We start from the raw sequence: 13,338 nt of genomic DNA on the forward strand, positions 1-13,338 counted from the left end.
AGCTGGTCCAAGAGGTAACTATAACTGGACCGCTTGGAAATAGTGACCATAATACAATAGCATTCAACATCCCTGTGCTGGGAAGAACATCTCAACAGCCCAACACTGTGGCATTTAATTTCAAAAGGGGGAACTATGCAAAAATGAGGGGGTTAGTTAAACAAAAGTTAAAAGTACAGTGACTAAAGTGACATCCCTGCAAGCTGCATGGCACTTTTTAAAGACACCATAATAGAGGCCCACCTTCAGTGTATACCTCAAATTAAGAAAAACAGTAAAAGAACTAAAAAGGAGCCACTGTGGCTTAACAACCCTGTAAAAGAAGCAGTGAGAGCTAAAAAGACTTCCTTTAAAAAGTGGAAGTCAAATCCTAGGAAGGCAAATAGAAAGGAGCATAAACCCTGCCAAATTAAGTGCAAGCGTGTAATAAGAAAAGCCAAAGAGGAGTTTGAAGAACGGCTAGCCAAAAACTCCAAAGGTAATAACAAAATGTTTTTTAAGTACATCAGAAGCAGGAAGCCTGCTAAACAACCGGTGGGGCCCCTTTATGTTCGAGATACAAAAGGAGCACTTCAAGATGATAAAGTCATTGCGGAGAATCTAAATGGATTCTTTGCTTCAGACTTCATGACTGAGGATGTTAGGGAGATTCCCAAACCTGAGCCGGCTTTTGTAGGTAACAAATCTGAGGAACTGTCACAGTTTGAAGTGTCACTAGAGGAGGTTTTGGAATTAATTGATAAACAATTGATAAATCATTAACAAGTCACCAGGACAAGATGGCATTCACCCAAGAGTTCTGAAAGAACTCAAATGTGAAGTTGCAGAACTATTAACTAAGGTTTGTAACCTGTCCTTTAAATCGGTTCGGTGTCCAGTGACTGGAAGTTAGCTAATGTAACACTAATATTTAAAAAGGGCTCTAGAGGTGATCCCGGCAATTACAGACCGGTAAGTCTAACGTCAGTACGGGCAAATTAGTCGAAACAATAGTTAAGAATAAAATTGTCAGACACATAGAAAAACATAAACTGCTGAAGCAGCAAAGAATCCTGTGGCACCTTATAGACTAACAGACGTTTTGCAGCATGAGCTTTCGTGGGTGAATACCCACTTCATTGGATGCAAGAGTTCACCCACGAAAGCTCATGCTGCAAAACGTCTGTTAGTCTATAAGGTGCCACAGGATTCTTTGCTGCTTTTACAGATCCAGACTAACACAGCTACCCCGCTGATACATAAACTGTTGAGTAATAGTCAACATGGTTTCTGTAAAGGGAAATCGTGTCTTACTAATCTATTAGAGTTCTTTGAAGGGGTCAACAAACATGTGGACAAGGGGGATCCAGTGGATGCAGTGTACTTAGATTTCCAGAAAGCCTTTGACAAGGTCCCTCACCAAAGGCTGTTATGTAAATTAAGTTGTCATGGGATAAAAGGGAAGGTCCTTTCATGGACTGAGAACTGGTTAAAAGACAGGGAACAAAGGATAGGAATGAATGGTAAATTTTCAGAATGGAGAGGGGTAACTAGTGGTGTTCCCCAAGGGTCAATCCTAGGACCAATCCTATTCAGTTTATTCATAAATGATCTGGAGAAAGGGGTAAACAGTGAGGTGGCAAAGTTTGCAGATGACACAAAACTGCTCAAGATAGTTAAGACCAAAGCAGACTGTGAAGAACTTCAAAAAGATCTCACAAAACTAAGTGATTGGGCAACAAAATGGCAAATGAAATTGAATGTGGATAAATGTAAAGTTATGCAGATTGGAAAAAATAACCCCAACTATACATACAATATGATGGGGGCTAATTTAGCTACAGCGAGCCAGGAAAACGATTTTGGCGTCATCGTGGATAGTTCTCTGAAGATGGCCACGCAGTGTGCAGATGCGGTCAAAAAAGCAAACAGGATGTTAGGAATCATTAAAAATGGGATAGAGAATAAGACTGAGAATATATTATTGCCCTTATATAAATCCATGGTACGCCCACATCTCGAATACTGCGTACAGATGTGGTCTCCTCATCTCAAAAAAGATATACTGGCACTAGAAAAGGTTCAGAAAAGGGCAACTAAAATGATTAGGGGTTTGGAGAGGGTCCCATATGAGGAAAGATTAAAGAGGCTAGGACTCTTCAGCTTGGAAAAGAGGAGACTAAGGGGGGACATGATAGAGGTATATAAAATCATGAGTGATGTGGAGAAAGTGGATAAGGAAAAGTTATTTACTTATTCCCATAATACAAGAACTAGGGGTCACCAAATGAAATTAATAAGCAGCAGGTTTAAAACAAATAAAAGGAAGTTCTTCTTCACGCAGCGCACAGTCAACTTGTGGAACTCCTTACCTGAGGAGTTTGTGAAGGCGAGGACTATAACAGCGTTTAAAAGAGAACTGGATAAATTCATGGTGGTTAAGTCCATAAATGGCTATTAGCCAGGCTGGGTAAGGAATGGTGTCCCTAGCCTCTGTTTGTCAGAGGGTGGAGATGGATGGCAGAAGAGAGGTCATTTGATCATTGCCTGTTAGGTTCACTCCCTCTGTGGCACCTGGCATTGACCACTGTCGGTAGACAGGATACTGGGCTAGATGGACCTTTGGTCTGACCCGGTACAGCCATTCTTATGTTCTTATGGGTCAGGCCCGTTACCACTAAAAGTGTTGCAATTTCAGATTAAGTTGAATTATGGATACCCTGGAATTTCATAATACAAAAACCAGCCTCGAGATCACATATATGAATCTGTAATTACTCTAATACCATAAAGTTTGTTCTCTTGCCTTTGTGAAACTGGCTGGGATTCCCACGCCTTTTTTAGGGGCGGGTAAGTGGCAAAATAAGACCTGAGCAAATATCTGAAAATGGTGGGTTTTTTTTCCCAAATATTTGCTCAGAAAGAAACTCTGGATTTTCCTTGATGGCGTTTTCATCCATCATACGTTTGTTTCTTGCACCACTCCATTGATCAGTTTGCTTCAGTACGGTCATGGAGTCAGAAAATCAGAAGTAAATGTTAGATCAAGAGTCACAGAGAGAGAATTTTTAATTCAGCTATGAGTGTTAACACTGCAAACCTGACTGTTACCCTCAGCCAACCACTGAAGAGATTAAAATAACCTGTTAGATGTATGTTATCAAATGCAATTAACTTAATGTAAATGGGCTATGCACCAAGAATATGTTGTTGAAATTGTTTAGTTATTAATAAATTTGAGATAATCACAATCTGTTTAGCCAATTTGTAAAGAGAAAAAAATTGTCTAACAAGTTAAGACTAATTTTTTAAAAGTGGATCACGATTTTGGGCACCTACAGTGATGCATCTTAGAAAAATCTGATTGTCACAAAATCAGGCCCTTTTAAGGTGTCTTAACATGTGCTTCTAAAATCACTAGTCACTTCTGAAAAATTAGGCCCAATGTTCTATAAATACCTGCCCAAGATTTAGCCATAAATCAGGAGTCCCACCTCCACATTTGGCATGACCGTTCGTAGTCTCAACAGAGAGTTCACACTTGGAACGGGCAAATGCACTGAAACAGGGCTAGATTCTGCCCTTTTACTTATGGGGAGCACTCGTGTGCTATGCGCATCACTGACTAGTAGAGCAAGGTACTTTTCAAAGTGACTAAGAGTGGCAGAACCAGGCCTGTAATCTCAGAGAATCATAGAACCATGGGGTCAGAAGGGACTGCAGGGGTCACCTAATCTAACCCCTGCCAAGATGCAGGATTTGTTATGTCTAAATCATCCAAGACAGATGGCTACTCAGCCTCGTTTTGAAAACCTCCAGTGAAGGAGATGCCACAACTTCCCTAGGCAGCCTGTTCCAGTATCCTACTGTTTTTACCGTTAGGAAGTTGTTCCTGAGATTTAATCTATATCTTCTGTATCTATATCTATCTATCTCAGCTGGTGGCCTCTGTGGGGGAAGGTTGAAGATAGACAGATTAATAGATAGTGGGTTTGTAAAGGAAATTGCATTGCTTCTGTGTTTCTTATGCACAGAGGGAATTTCATTCTTGAGGGACTGCACCATGCACCAATTTTACATTCACCTCAATAAACCAATTGCCACACTAAAATTTGCAAACACTGGGGTTTGGCTCTTAGACCAGAATTGATTGCAGAGGTGGCTGATTTGATGTGCACATGGGGTGAATAAGGACAGACATGGGGATGGATTTTGCATGGCAGGCTGCAACTTTATTAAAACTGTGTTATTTGCCATGTCGTCCATACTCTCACCCACCAGGCATTTTAAGGGGTTACAGTGCAATGGTTACAGGCTCCTACCATGTAACCCATAACTCGGGGTAGACTCTCCCCAGCCGATCTCTAAGATTCAGGTTTCTCCTCTGAGTCATACCACCACCACCCTGGTGAGGGGGACCTCAGTCCACAAAGGCCAAAAGATCCTCTCTCATGAACCCAAGGCCCCTCAGCAAATTCCCAGGTCTTTTACTTCTAGGAACCTTCCCTTGTAGCCTGTTAACCCCACTGGAAACTGGCTTCAAGTTGCAATGAACTAATATCCCTGACAAATACTAGCACAAATTACTAAATCCCATTCCTAATTAACCTAACGGTGCCTCCCCGGTGCTGAGAGGAAGGCAACAATCCCACCAGGCCTCTGCTAATTTGGCCTGACGGGAAGAAAAATTCCTTCCTGACCCCCAAACAGGCCATCGGTCAGACCCACAGCACTGGCAAGACACAGCTCCGAAACTACCATTAGTGGGGTGGGGCTGGGGCTGCTGATATGGAGTAAAAAGAGGCTCCACATGGCCCAGGCTAGGGCTTAAATTAACTAAGGGCAACAGCCAGGGACCAATCAACTTTCCTGTGTCCCTGGCTGGCCAAGAGGTAGATAGAATCTCTGAAGTGAGTGCTTTCCTCCCGCTTTCTACCGGGGCTGTCCCAGTCACCCCTGGCCCCATCAAGTTTTCCACCCAGTGAGGCAGGTAGGTGGCACCATCGCTCTCTTTCTCATTTTTGCATGGCTGGAACCAGTGTCCAGATAGCCATTGCAGGGGTCTGAGAGTCCATCTCGTCCCCATTCCAGTGTCTAGTCCAAGTCACAATTTAGCCTGTAACATTTACATTCTGTCTCCGGAATACAGGTTGTACAAATCATATCTCTCTCAGCAACCTTCACTTAAATCTTGTTTTGTTTGGGATAGGGTGAAATTCCCTGGGGATCGGTGGTATGAGATCTGCGGGTGGCTAATATGTTTTCCATGTTTCCTTCTCATTTTCCTGTAGACGTGTACAGGCCATGAGAGGTGCATGATGTTGGAAGATAAGCGTCTCAGTTTAGCTTTTTCAAAGATTGATTTCAATGTGCCAGCAGAAGAGGGAAGAAGAGGACACTCAGGCACTGAAGGAACATTTCAGAAATTTGGAAATATGAAGAAATTTTGGTTTTTGAAGAGAGAAATAAAGAGCAACATGAGTTTAACCTACCTGATTTCTTAACTGGGAATGAGGATGTGTGTCAATTTCAGACTAGTTCCCCCTGGTCAAAGGGAAAATGTGAGTTTGATGTAAAGAGATGATGCTGTATTATAAATTATAATTTTATTTCTGTTACATGTATGTTGGGCTATAATGTATGAGAGGGCTCACTTTCTATTTCATCACATGAGTCAGAATTTTCTTTTTGTTATCTTTATACAACTATTAATTTCAATTTCCTTTTTTTTCAATATATTCAAAATAAAATAAAATTTAAAAATGAAAAACAAGTATTGTGCAGTAATGTGTACAGAACTGAGTAAATAATTGATTTTTTTCGGCTCAGGAACCAAACTAAAAATTTAGTTATTTCAAACCAAAACTGATTCTTTTTTGTTTTTTTTTCACCAAAGCAAAAAAAAAAAAAGTTGTTGGATTCAGTTTTTTTCCATTTTGGCTAGAAAACACCCAAAACTCTATTAAATGAAAATTTCTGAAACTAAATTAACTTGGGTGAGGGTTATTGGGGCGGGGGGTTGTTTTTTTGTTTTAATTCTGAAGTGTTTTTTATTGGAGATGAAACTTTTTTTTTGGTTTTTCAATTAATTTAGTTTTCAAGTGTTTTTTCCACTTCTTAAAAAATAAATATACCTAAAGTTCAAAATTAAAACATCCTTTTGAAAAGAAAAGACACAATGTTTCATTTTGAAATGGTTGAAACAAACTGTTTTGACTTTTAAAAAAAATTTCATTTTTTCGGCCAAAAGTATTTTCCACATTCAATCCAAATTCATGAATAGTTTCAGTGTCCCCCCAATGCATTTTTTTAGGTTATGTACTATCCCCCCACAAAAACCTTTCACCCAGCTCTGAACACATTCGCATATTCATAGTTCCTCTGCTATATAAAAAACATGTAGTTCTATTGATTTAACTGGCGTGTCAATACTTTGGCCTTTTGAGTATTTTCTCCTTCACCAATTTCTTCCATTTGAGCATGTGGCCCTTAGAGGGTAAAACACTAGATTAATTCTTAGCTTGCACTCCCTTCTGCTGTGACAAAACATGCACCCTTCTGCTGAGGGGAGGGTTATACTGCTCAGCACTGGGAAGACACCCACTCATTTCAGGTACCACAGTGAAGACGAGGCAGCATCAGACCTGGAGGGGTCAAAAGAGGAGTTTCTGGAGCAAGCTGATAAACTAGGGCCTTATCTAAAGCTTACTGAATTCAATGGAAAGACTCAACTGCCTTCAGTGGGTTTAGGATCAGGTCTTCGAAGAGCAGCAAATTACTGCGCCTGGGCAGGACACGACAGAGACCTGAAAGGACCATTGTGATCATAGATTCCTAGATTCCAAGGCCTGAAGGGGCCACTGTATTAATCTAGTGTGACCTCCCGTAGAACACAGGCCAGAGAACTTCCCCACAGTAATTCTGAGAGCAGATCTTTCAGAAAAGCATCCAATCTGGATTTAAAAATCCACCACAAACCTTGGTAAATTGTTTCAATGGTTAATTACTTTCACTGTTAAACATTTACACCTTATTTCCTGTCTGAATTAGTCTAGCTTTAACTCCCAGCCATTGGATTGTGTTAGTTCTCTGCTAGATTGAAGAGCCCATTAGTAAATATTTGTTCCCCAGGCAGGTACTTATCAATTGTAATCGAGTCACCCCTTAACCTTCTCTTTGTTAAACTAAAGAGACTGAGCTCCTGGAGTCTCTCAATATCAGGCATGTTTTCTAATCCTTTAATCATTCTCAGAACTCTTCTCTGACCCCTCTCCAATTTATCAACATTCTTCTTAAATTGTGGATACCAGAACTGGGCACAGTATTCCAGCAGCAGTCACACTGCCACCAAATATAGAGGTATATTAACCTCTTTGTTTCTATTCAAGATTCCCCTTTTTATGCATCCAAGGTTCACGTTAGCCCTATTGGCCATAGCATTGCACTGGGAGCTCACGTTCAGTTGATTATTGGTCCTGCTTGTGTTGGTGTTGGTCCTGCTTTGAGCAGAGGATTGGACTAGATGACCTCCTGAGGTCTCTTCCAACCCTAATATTCTATGAAGGGGGAGAAATTGATGGCCAGCAGAGAAAAACACATTTTCGAAGGCAAGAAAACATTTGAGGAACCATTAGAAAAGCGTATATTTGGTGAAAGGGAGGGCAAGTTAGTTTAGTGCTATTGAAAGAAGAATAGAACTAGATAAAACATGGTGTTATCTGGGAACGGGACTTTTGCAAGTTTCTTCCACACAGCTCAGCCAATCCAATAGCACCCTTACTATTCCAGTCTTGGATGTCTCCTAAAGAGAGAAGGCAGCAGCTGGGAGAAGGCAGTAGCGGCTGTTCTCAGTGGTGGCAGATAACAGAACAAGGAGCAATGGTCTCAAGTTGCAGTGGGGGAGGGCTAGGTTGGATATTAGGAAACATTATTTCACTAGGAGGGTGGCGAAGCACTGGAATGGGTTACCTCGGGAGGTGGTGGAATCTCCTTCCTTAGAGGTTTTTAAGGCCTGGCTTCACAAAGCCCTGGCTGGGATGATTTAGTTGGTGATGGTCCTTCCTTGAGTAGGGGTTGGACTAGATGACCTCCTGAGGTCTCTCCCAACCCTAATCTTCTATGATTCTATGATTATCCACCATGATCCTGAAATCTTTTTTAGTCACTGCTTCCCAGGAAGGAGCCCCCTACATCCTATAAGTATGGCCGACATTCTTTGTTCCTAGATGTAGACATTTATATTTAGATGATCTGGGTGTAATAGACCAGTGAGCCTTACTTTCTTACCTGGTTACACAGGCAGAAATTATAATTAGAAATAGAATTGTAGGCCACCTTCATGATCATGACATGGTAGGGATTAGCCAGCACGGCTTCTGCAATGGAAAAGCATGTCTTTCTAATCCACTAGATCAGGGGTCGGCAACCTTTCAGAAGTGCTGTGCCAAGTCTTCATTTATTCACTGTAATTTAAGGTTTCACGTGCCAGTAATACATTTTAACGTTTTTAGAAGGTCTCTTTCTATAAGTCTATAATTTATAACTAAACTATTGTTGTATGTAAAATAAATAAGGTTTTAAAAATGTTTAAGCAGCTCATTTAAAATTAAATTAAAATGCAGAGCCCCTCGGACCAGTGGCCAGGACCCAGGCAGTGTGAGTGCCACTGAAAATCAGCTTGTGTGTCGCCTTCAGCACCCGTGCCATAGATTGCCAACCCCTGCACTAGATAGTGGATAAAGGAGAACAAAATTAATATAATTTATTTGGCCTTTCAGTAGCCTTTGACAAAGTCCCTTTTAGGTGGTTAGTACAGAAACTAAGTAGGGCTATCGATTAATCACAGTTAACATAATGTGATTAATTAAAAAAATTCAATCTCAAAAAAATTAATCGCAATTAATCGCAGTTTTAATTGCACTGTTAAAAATAGAATACCAATTGAAATGTATTAAATACCGGTATTTTGAATGATTTTCTTCATTTTCATATAGATTGTATTGTGTGTTGAAATTGAAATCAAAGTGTATATTATTTTTATTACAAATATTTTCACAGTAAAAATGATAAGCATATTTTTCAAGTCACTTCATACAAGTAATGTAGTGCAATCTTTTTGTCGTGAAAGCGCAGCTTAGAAATGCAGATTTTTTTTTGTTACATAACTGCACTCAAACAGAAAACAATGTAAAACTTCAGAGCCTACAAGTCCATTCAATCCTAATTCTTGTTCAATCACTTAGACAAACATGTTTGTTTACATTTACAGGAGATAATGCTGCTCTCTTCTTATTTACAATGTCACCAGAAAGTGAGAACAGGCATTTGCATGGCACCTTTGTAGCTGGCATTGCAAGGTATTTACGTGTCAGATATGCAAAACAATCATATGGAGCTTTATGCTTCGGCCACCATTCCAGAGGACATGCTTCCATGCTGATGATGCTCTTTAAAAAAATAATGCATTAATTAAACTTGTGACTGAACTCCTTGGGGGAGAATTGTATGTCCCCTGCTCTGTTTTACCTGCATGCTGCCATATATTTCATGTTATAGCAGTCTCAGATGATGACCAAGCACGTGTTTGTTTTAAGAATACTTTCATTGTAGATTTCACAAAACACAAGGTACCAATGTGAGATTTCTAACCAACCCAAGGTTTAAGAATCTGAAGTACCTTCCAAAATCTGAGAGGGACGAGGCGTGGAACATGCTTTCAGAAGTCTTAAAAGAGCAACACTCCGATGTAGAAACTACAGAACCTGAACCACCAAAAAAGAAAATCAACCAACTGCTGTTGGGATCTGACTCAGATGATGAAAATGAAAATGCATTGGTTTGCACTGCTTTGGATTGTTATTGAGCAGGACTCATCATCAGCATGGACTCATGTCTGCTGTAATGGTGGTCGAAGCATGAAGGGACATATGAATCTTTAGCGCATCTATCATGTAAATATCTTGCGACACCGGCTACATTAGTGCCATGCGAACACCTGTTCTCACTTTCAGGTGACACTGTAAACAAGAAGCCGACAGCATTATCTCCTGCAAATGTAAACTAATTTGTTTGTCTTAGCAATTGGCTGAATAAGAAGTAGGACTGAGTGGACTTGCAGGCTCTAAAATTTTACATTGTTTTATTTTTGAATGCATTTTTGTACATTATTCTACATTTGTAAGTTCAACTTTCATGATAAAAAAATTGCACTACAGTACTTGTATTCGGTGAATTGAAAAATACTATTTCTTTTGGATTTTTTACAGTGAAAATACTTCTAATAAAAATAAATATAAAGTGAGTACTGTACACTTTTTATTCTGTGTTGTAACTTAAATCAATATATTTGAAAATGTAGAAAACATCCAAAAATATTTAAATAAATGGTATTCTATTGTTTTTAACAGAGCAATTAATTGTGCGCTTAATCATGATTACGTTTTTTTAATTGCACAATTAATAGTGATTATTCTTTTTAATCTCTTGACAGCCCTAAAACTAAGTAATCATTGGGTGAGAATCAAAGTTCTGTCACGGGGCAGAAATTGGCTCAAAGATAGAAAGAATAGGAATAAATGATCAATTAAGGAGAATGGAGGGTGCCTAAAGGGTCTGTACTGGGCCCTCTGTTGTTTCATATGTTTATTTATTGTCTGGAAAGGGAAGTGAAGAGTGAAGTAGCAAAATCTGCAGATGGCACAATATGCTCAGGGTCTAGCAGGTTGCCATGTATGGGGTCAGGAAGGAATTTTCCCTAGGTCAGATTGCCAGGGATTTGGGGGTGGTTTTTTCAATGTTTTTTTTGCATTCCTCTGCAGTGTTTGGTGAGCGTTGCTTGCTGAGATTATCTGGGTATTTCTCACCTAATAAATTCCCAGCCATTGCAGGAGACTTGGGCGCTAATGCACTCCTATCCTTCCTATTCGCTGCCGGTGGCACACAATTTTCTAAGTCTCTTGCAGACTGTAATATTGTTGCCTGATTTTGTTTGTTGGGTTTAGTGTGCTGGTGCTGGGTGGAGCTGGTGGCCTGTGATATACAGGAGGTCAAACTGGATAATCTGGTGACTCCGTTTGGCCTGAACCTCTGTGACTCTTCTCAGAATAGCCAAGCCCAGAGAAGATTGTGTCAGAGCTGAGGGAATGGGCGGCTCAATGGGAAATAAATTCCATGTTGAGGTCGTGCCCAGCAATGCTTGAGGGGAAACACGGCAGCGCACATTGGAGAGAATAGCTGGACCCACTTATACCCTTGCAGGGAGCAAGAGTCGCTGTTACCAGAGCCCTGGGCGAAGCCCTTGTTCAACATGCACTCACAAAACAGAAGCAAATGTTACATTGTGTAAGTAAGATGCTAGAAGAGAATGGTGAGAATACTAGAGTGTCACTATGAACCAATGAGATGCCCCCACCTCGACAGCTGTGCCCCAGGCCGGCAGGTCATGAGCATGGCATCTAAGTGGTGCCTGGGCTTGGGTTCGGGGAATTTGATCCCTAGTGCATGGACCCTGTCTCAGACTCTGATGGTGAAAAGCTCTTTTCTATTCTCATCCCAAGACAGCGGCGTCCCTTTCTGGCTCACACAGACAGCAGAGAAGCGGAGACGCTAGAGCACAGCGACTGTGGCTTTCTGTCTATTTTAGCGCAAAGGAACAGAAACAACCACTCAGCTGAGGTCACTGGAGACAGCATCTAAACCTCAAGGAGCAAAGCAGAACACAGCAGCGACCAGCTGTGGCTTCCCATCGGCCTGAATCCTGCAGACAAGAATGTGACCCGCAGCACCAAGTCACTGCAGCTCCTGGGCTGTGAGGAGCAGCAGACAGAGAGGAGACTGGAGAACAGAGCTAGTCCTTTGTCTGAGACCCAAGGACTTGGAGGAGATTCAGAGAAGATCCCTTTGCTCTTGGGGAGCAGAAGCCACTGCAGAATTTGAAGGCAGTTGAATAAATTCTGATTCCACCAATGATTCTCGCACTGTGCCTGTGGCTTGTTTGTGAGTACCGGGCTTTGTTTCCCCCTTAAGAAAAGTATGAGTAAAATTGTCCTGTCGTAGGCAGAGCTGTTATATGCTATTGCAGAGCTGAGTGCTTGCCTCAAAAACTGTTCTGTGCCATTAAGGCACGAACAAGGCCCCGCTCTCCTTATCTATCATGCTGTGTGCTGGGATGGCTATCTTGTGTTTCTGTAGCTTAACTCTTTTATGAGGCTAGGTTGGCTTCTTGCTCAACCACCAAGGTGGAGGACCAGTGCGCTACTTTTTGTCTGATTCCTAGTGTGGCATATTGAAAATTCTGCTAAAATTGTGGCTGTCATTAAAATGTCAGGGGTTTTTCCTGGTCCTGATTGCAGGCAGGGGGATCTGTAGGGAAGTGTGCAATCTGGGTCCAGCAGCAATCAGCCTGCAAAGAGGCAGCCTAGAGCAAGGTAGGGTGAGTTGGGCCTTTTCGCCTCGGCGAGCAGCCTGCTTTTTCTCTCTCTGTTTTTGATTTTTGTGTATTAAGGCTCTGGATTCTAAGAAATAAATGGTATAACATTGCAACCTTCCAACAAGAGTATTATGCCTTTATCTAGTTTCTCTGTTTGTATGTCATGAAACAGGACACACAAGCTTTCCCATCACATCTAAATGTTGTCCCCAGGGAGACAGTTCCTGGAATGCCACAGCAAGGATTCTCCAGCCTCATTCACCACCCTAACTGAATTAGCACCTTATGGAAATTCTGCAGCTATGAATCATTTTCAGATGAAAGGGAAAATGATGCTGTTTTTCCCTAAAGTAACTTTATTTTTTCTCCCAAAGCTTTGAGTTTTACATCCCAGCAGCAGCCGGCCTCCAACTGCATTTCCTCATCAGGTGAGCACTGACTTGAGTTGACTATGAAAACAGGGCTGCCTCTTGTATTCGTGCCATCCTTTTCTGACCACAGCTACATCTGTGTAATTGTAGGGTGGCCCAATGACAGCCACTGGCCCTGCTTAACCCTGAGAAAAGTGATTGTAAAATTCTGCCTTTCTGATCTGATAGAGCTTCATACGTACATTGTACTTGTGTGAATAGCTATACGAGAGACCTGGAAACGGAGAACTTACTTCAGCTGAGCTACAGCAGATTTAAACAATGTTAACTGGGTTGTCCCGGAAAATCACAAAAAAGAATCTCAGCTTTTGTAAATTTCACAATGGTAATTGTGCAGTCTTGACCAGCTATTCTAGTCTAGTCTTTATAGGCTATTATACCATTCTCCTCACCATAGTTTGTAAATCCCTTTTCTGATCATCACACTAATGAAACTCTGTTTTTCAAATGGGCTGAGTGTCCACAACTCTAAATGCAATCCTTTCATATTTAACATTATAT

At 41.1% G+C, this 13,338-nt stretch overlaps 1 protein-coding gene across 1 annotated transcript in view; it reads left to right on the forward strand.

Annotated features, from left to right (window-relative positions):
- Positions 1-5,645, forward strand: part of LOC120388105 (soluble scavenger receptor cysteine-rich domain-containing protein SSC5D-like) — a 60,710-nt gene extending 55,065 nt beyond the window's left edge. The window contains exon 11 of the mRNA XM_039509695.1: positions 5,271-5,645. Coding sequence (XP_039365629.1) covers positions 5,271-5,287 — 17 coding nt within the window. The 3' untranslated portion in view covers positions 5,288-5,645. The remainder of the gene's footprint in view (positions 1-5,270) is intronic.
- The last annotated feature ends 7,693 nt before the right edge of the window (positions 5,646-13,338 follow it).

This window comes from Mauremys reevesii, linkage group 22, assembly GCF_016161935.1.
Source record: "Mauremys reevesii isolate NIE-2019 linkage group 22, ASM1616193v1, whole genome shotgun sequence".
NCBI classification, from domain to species: domain Eukaryota; kingdom Metazoa; phylum Chordata; order Testudines; family Geoemydidae; genus Mauremys; species Mauremys reevesii.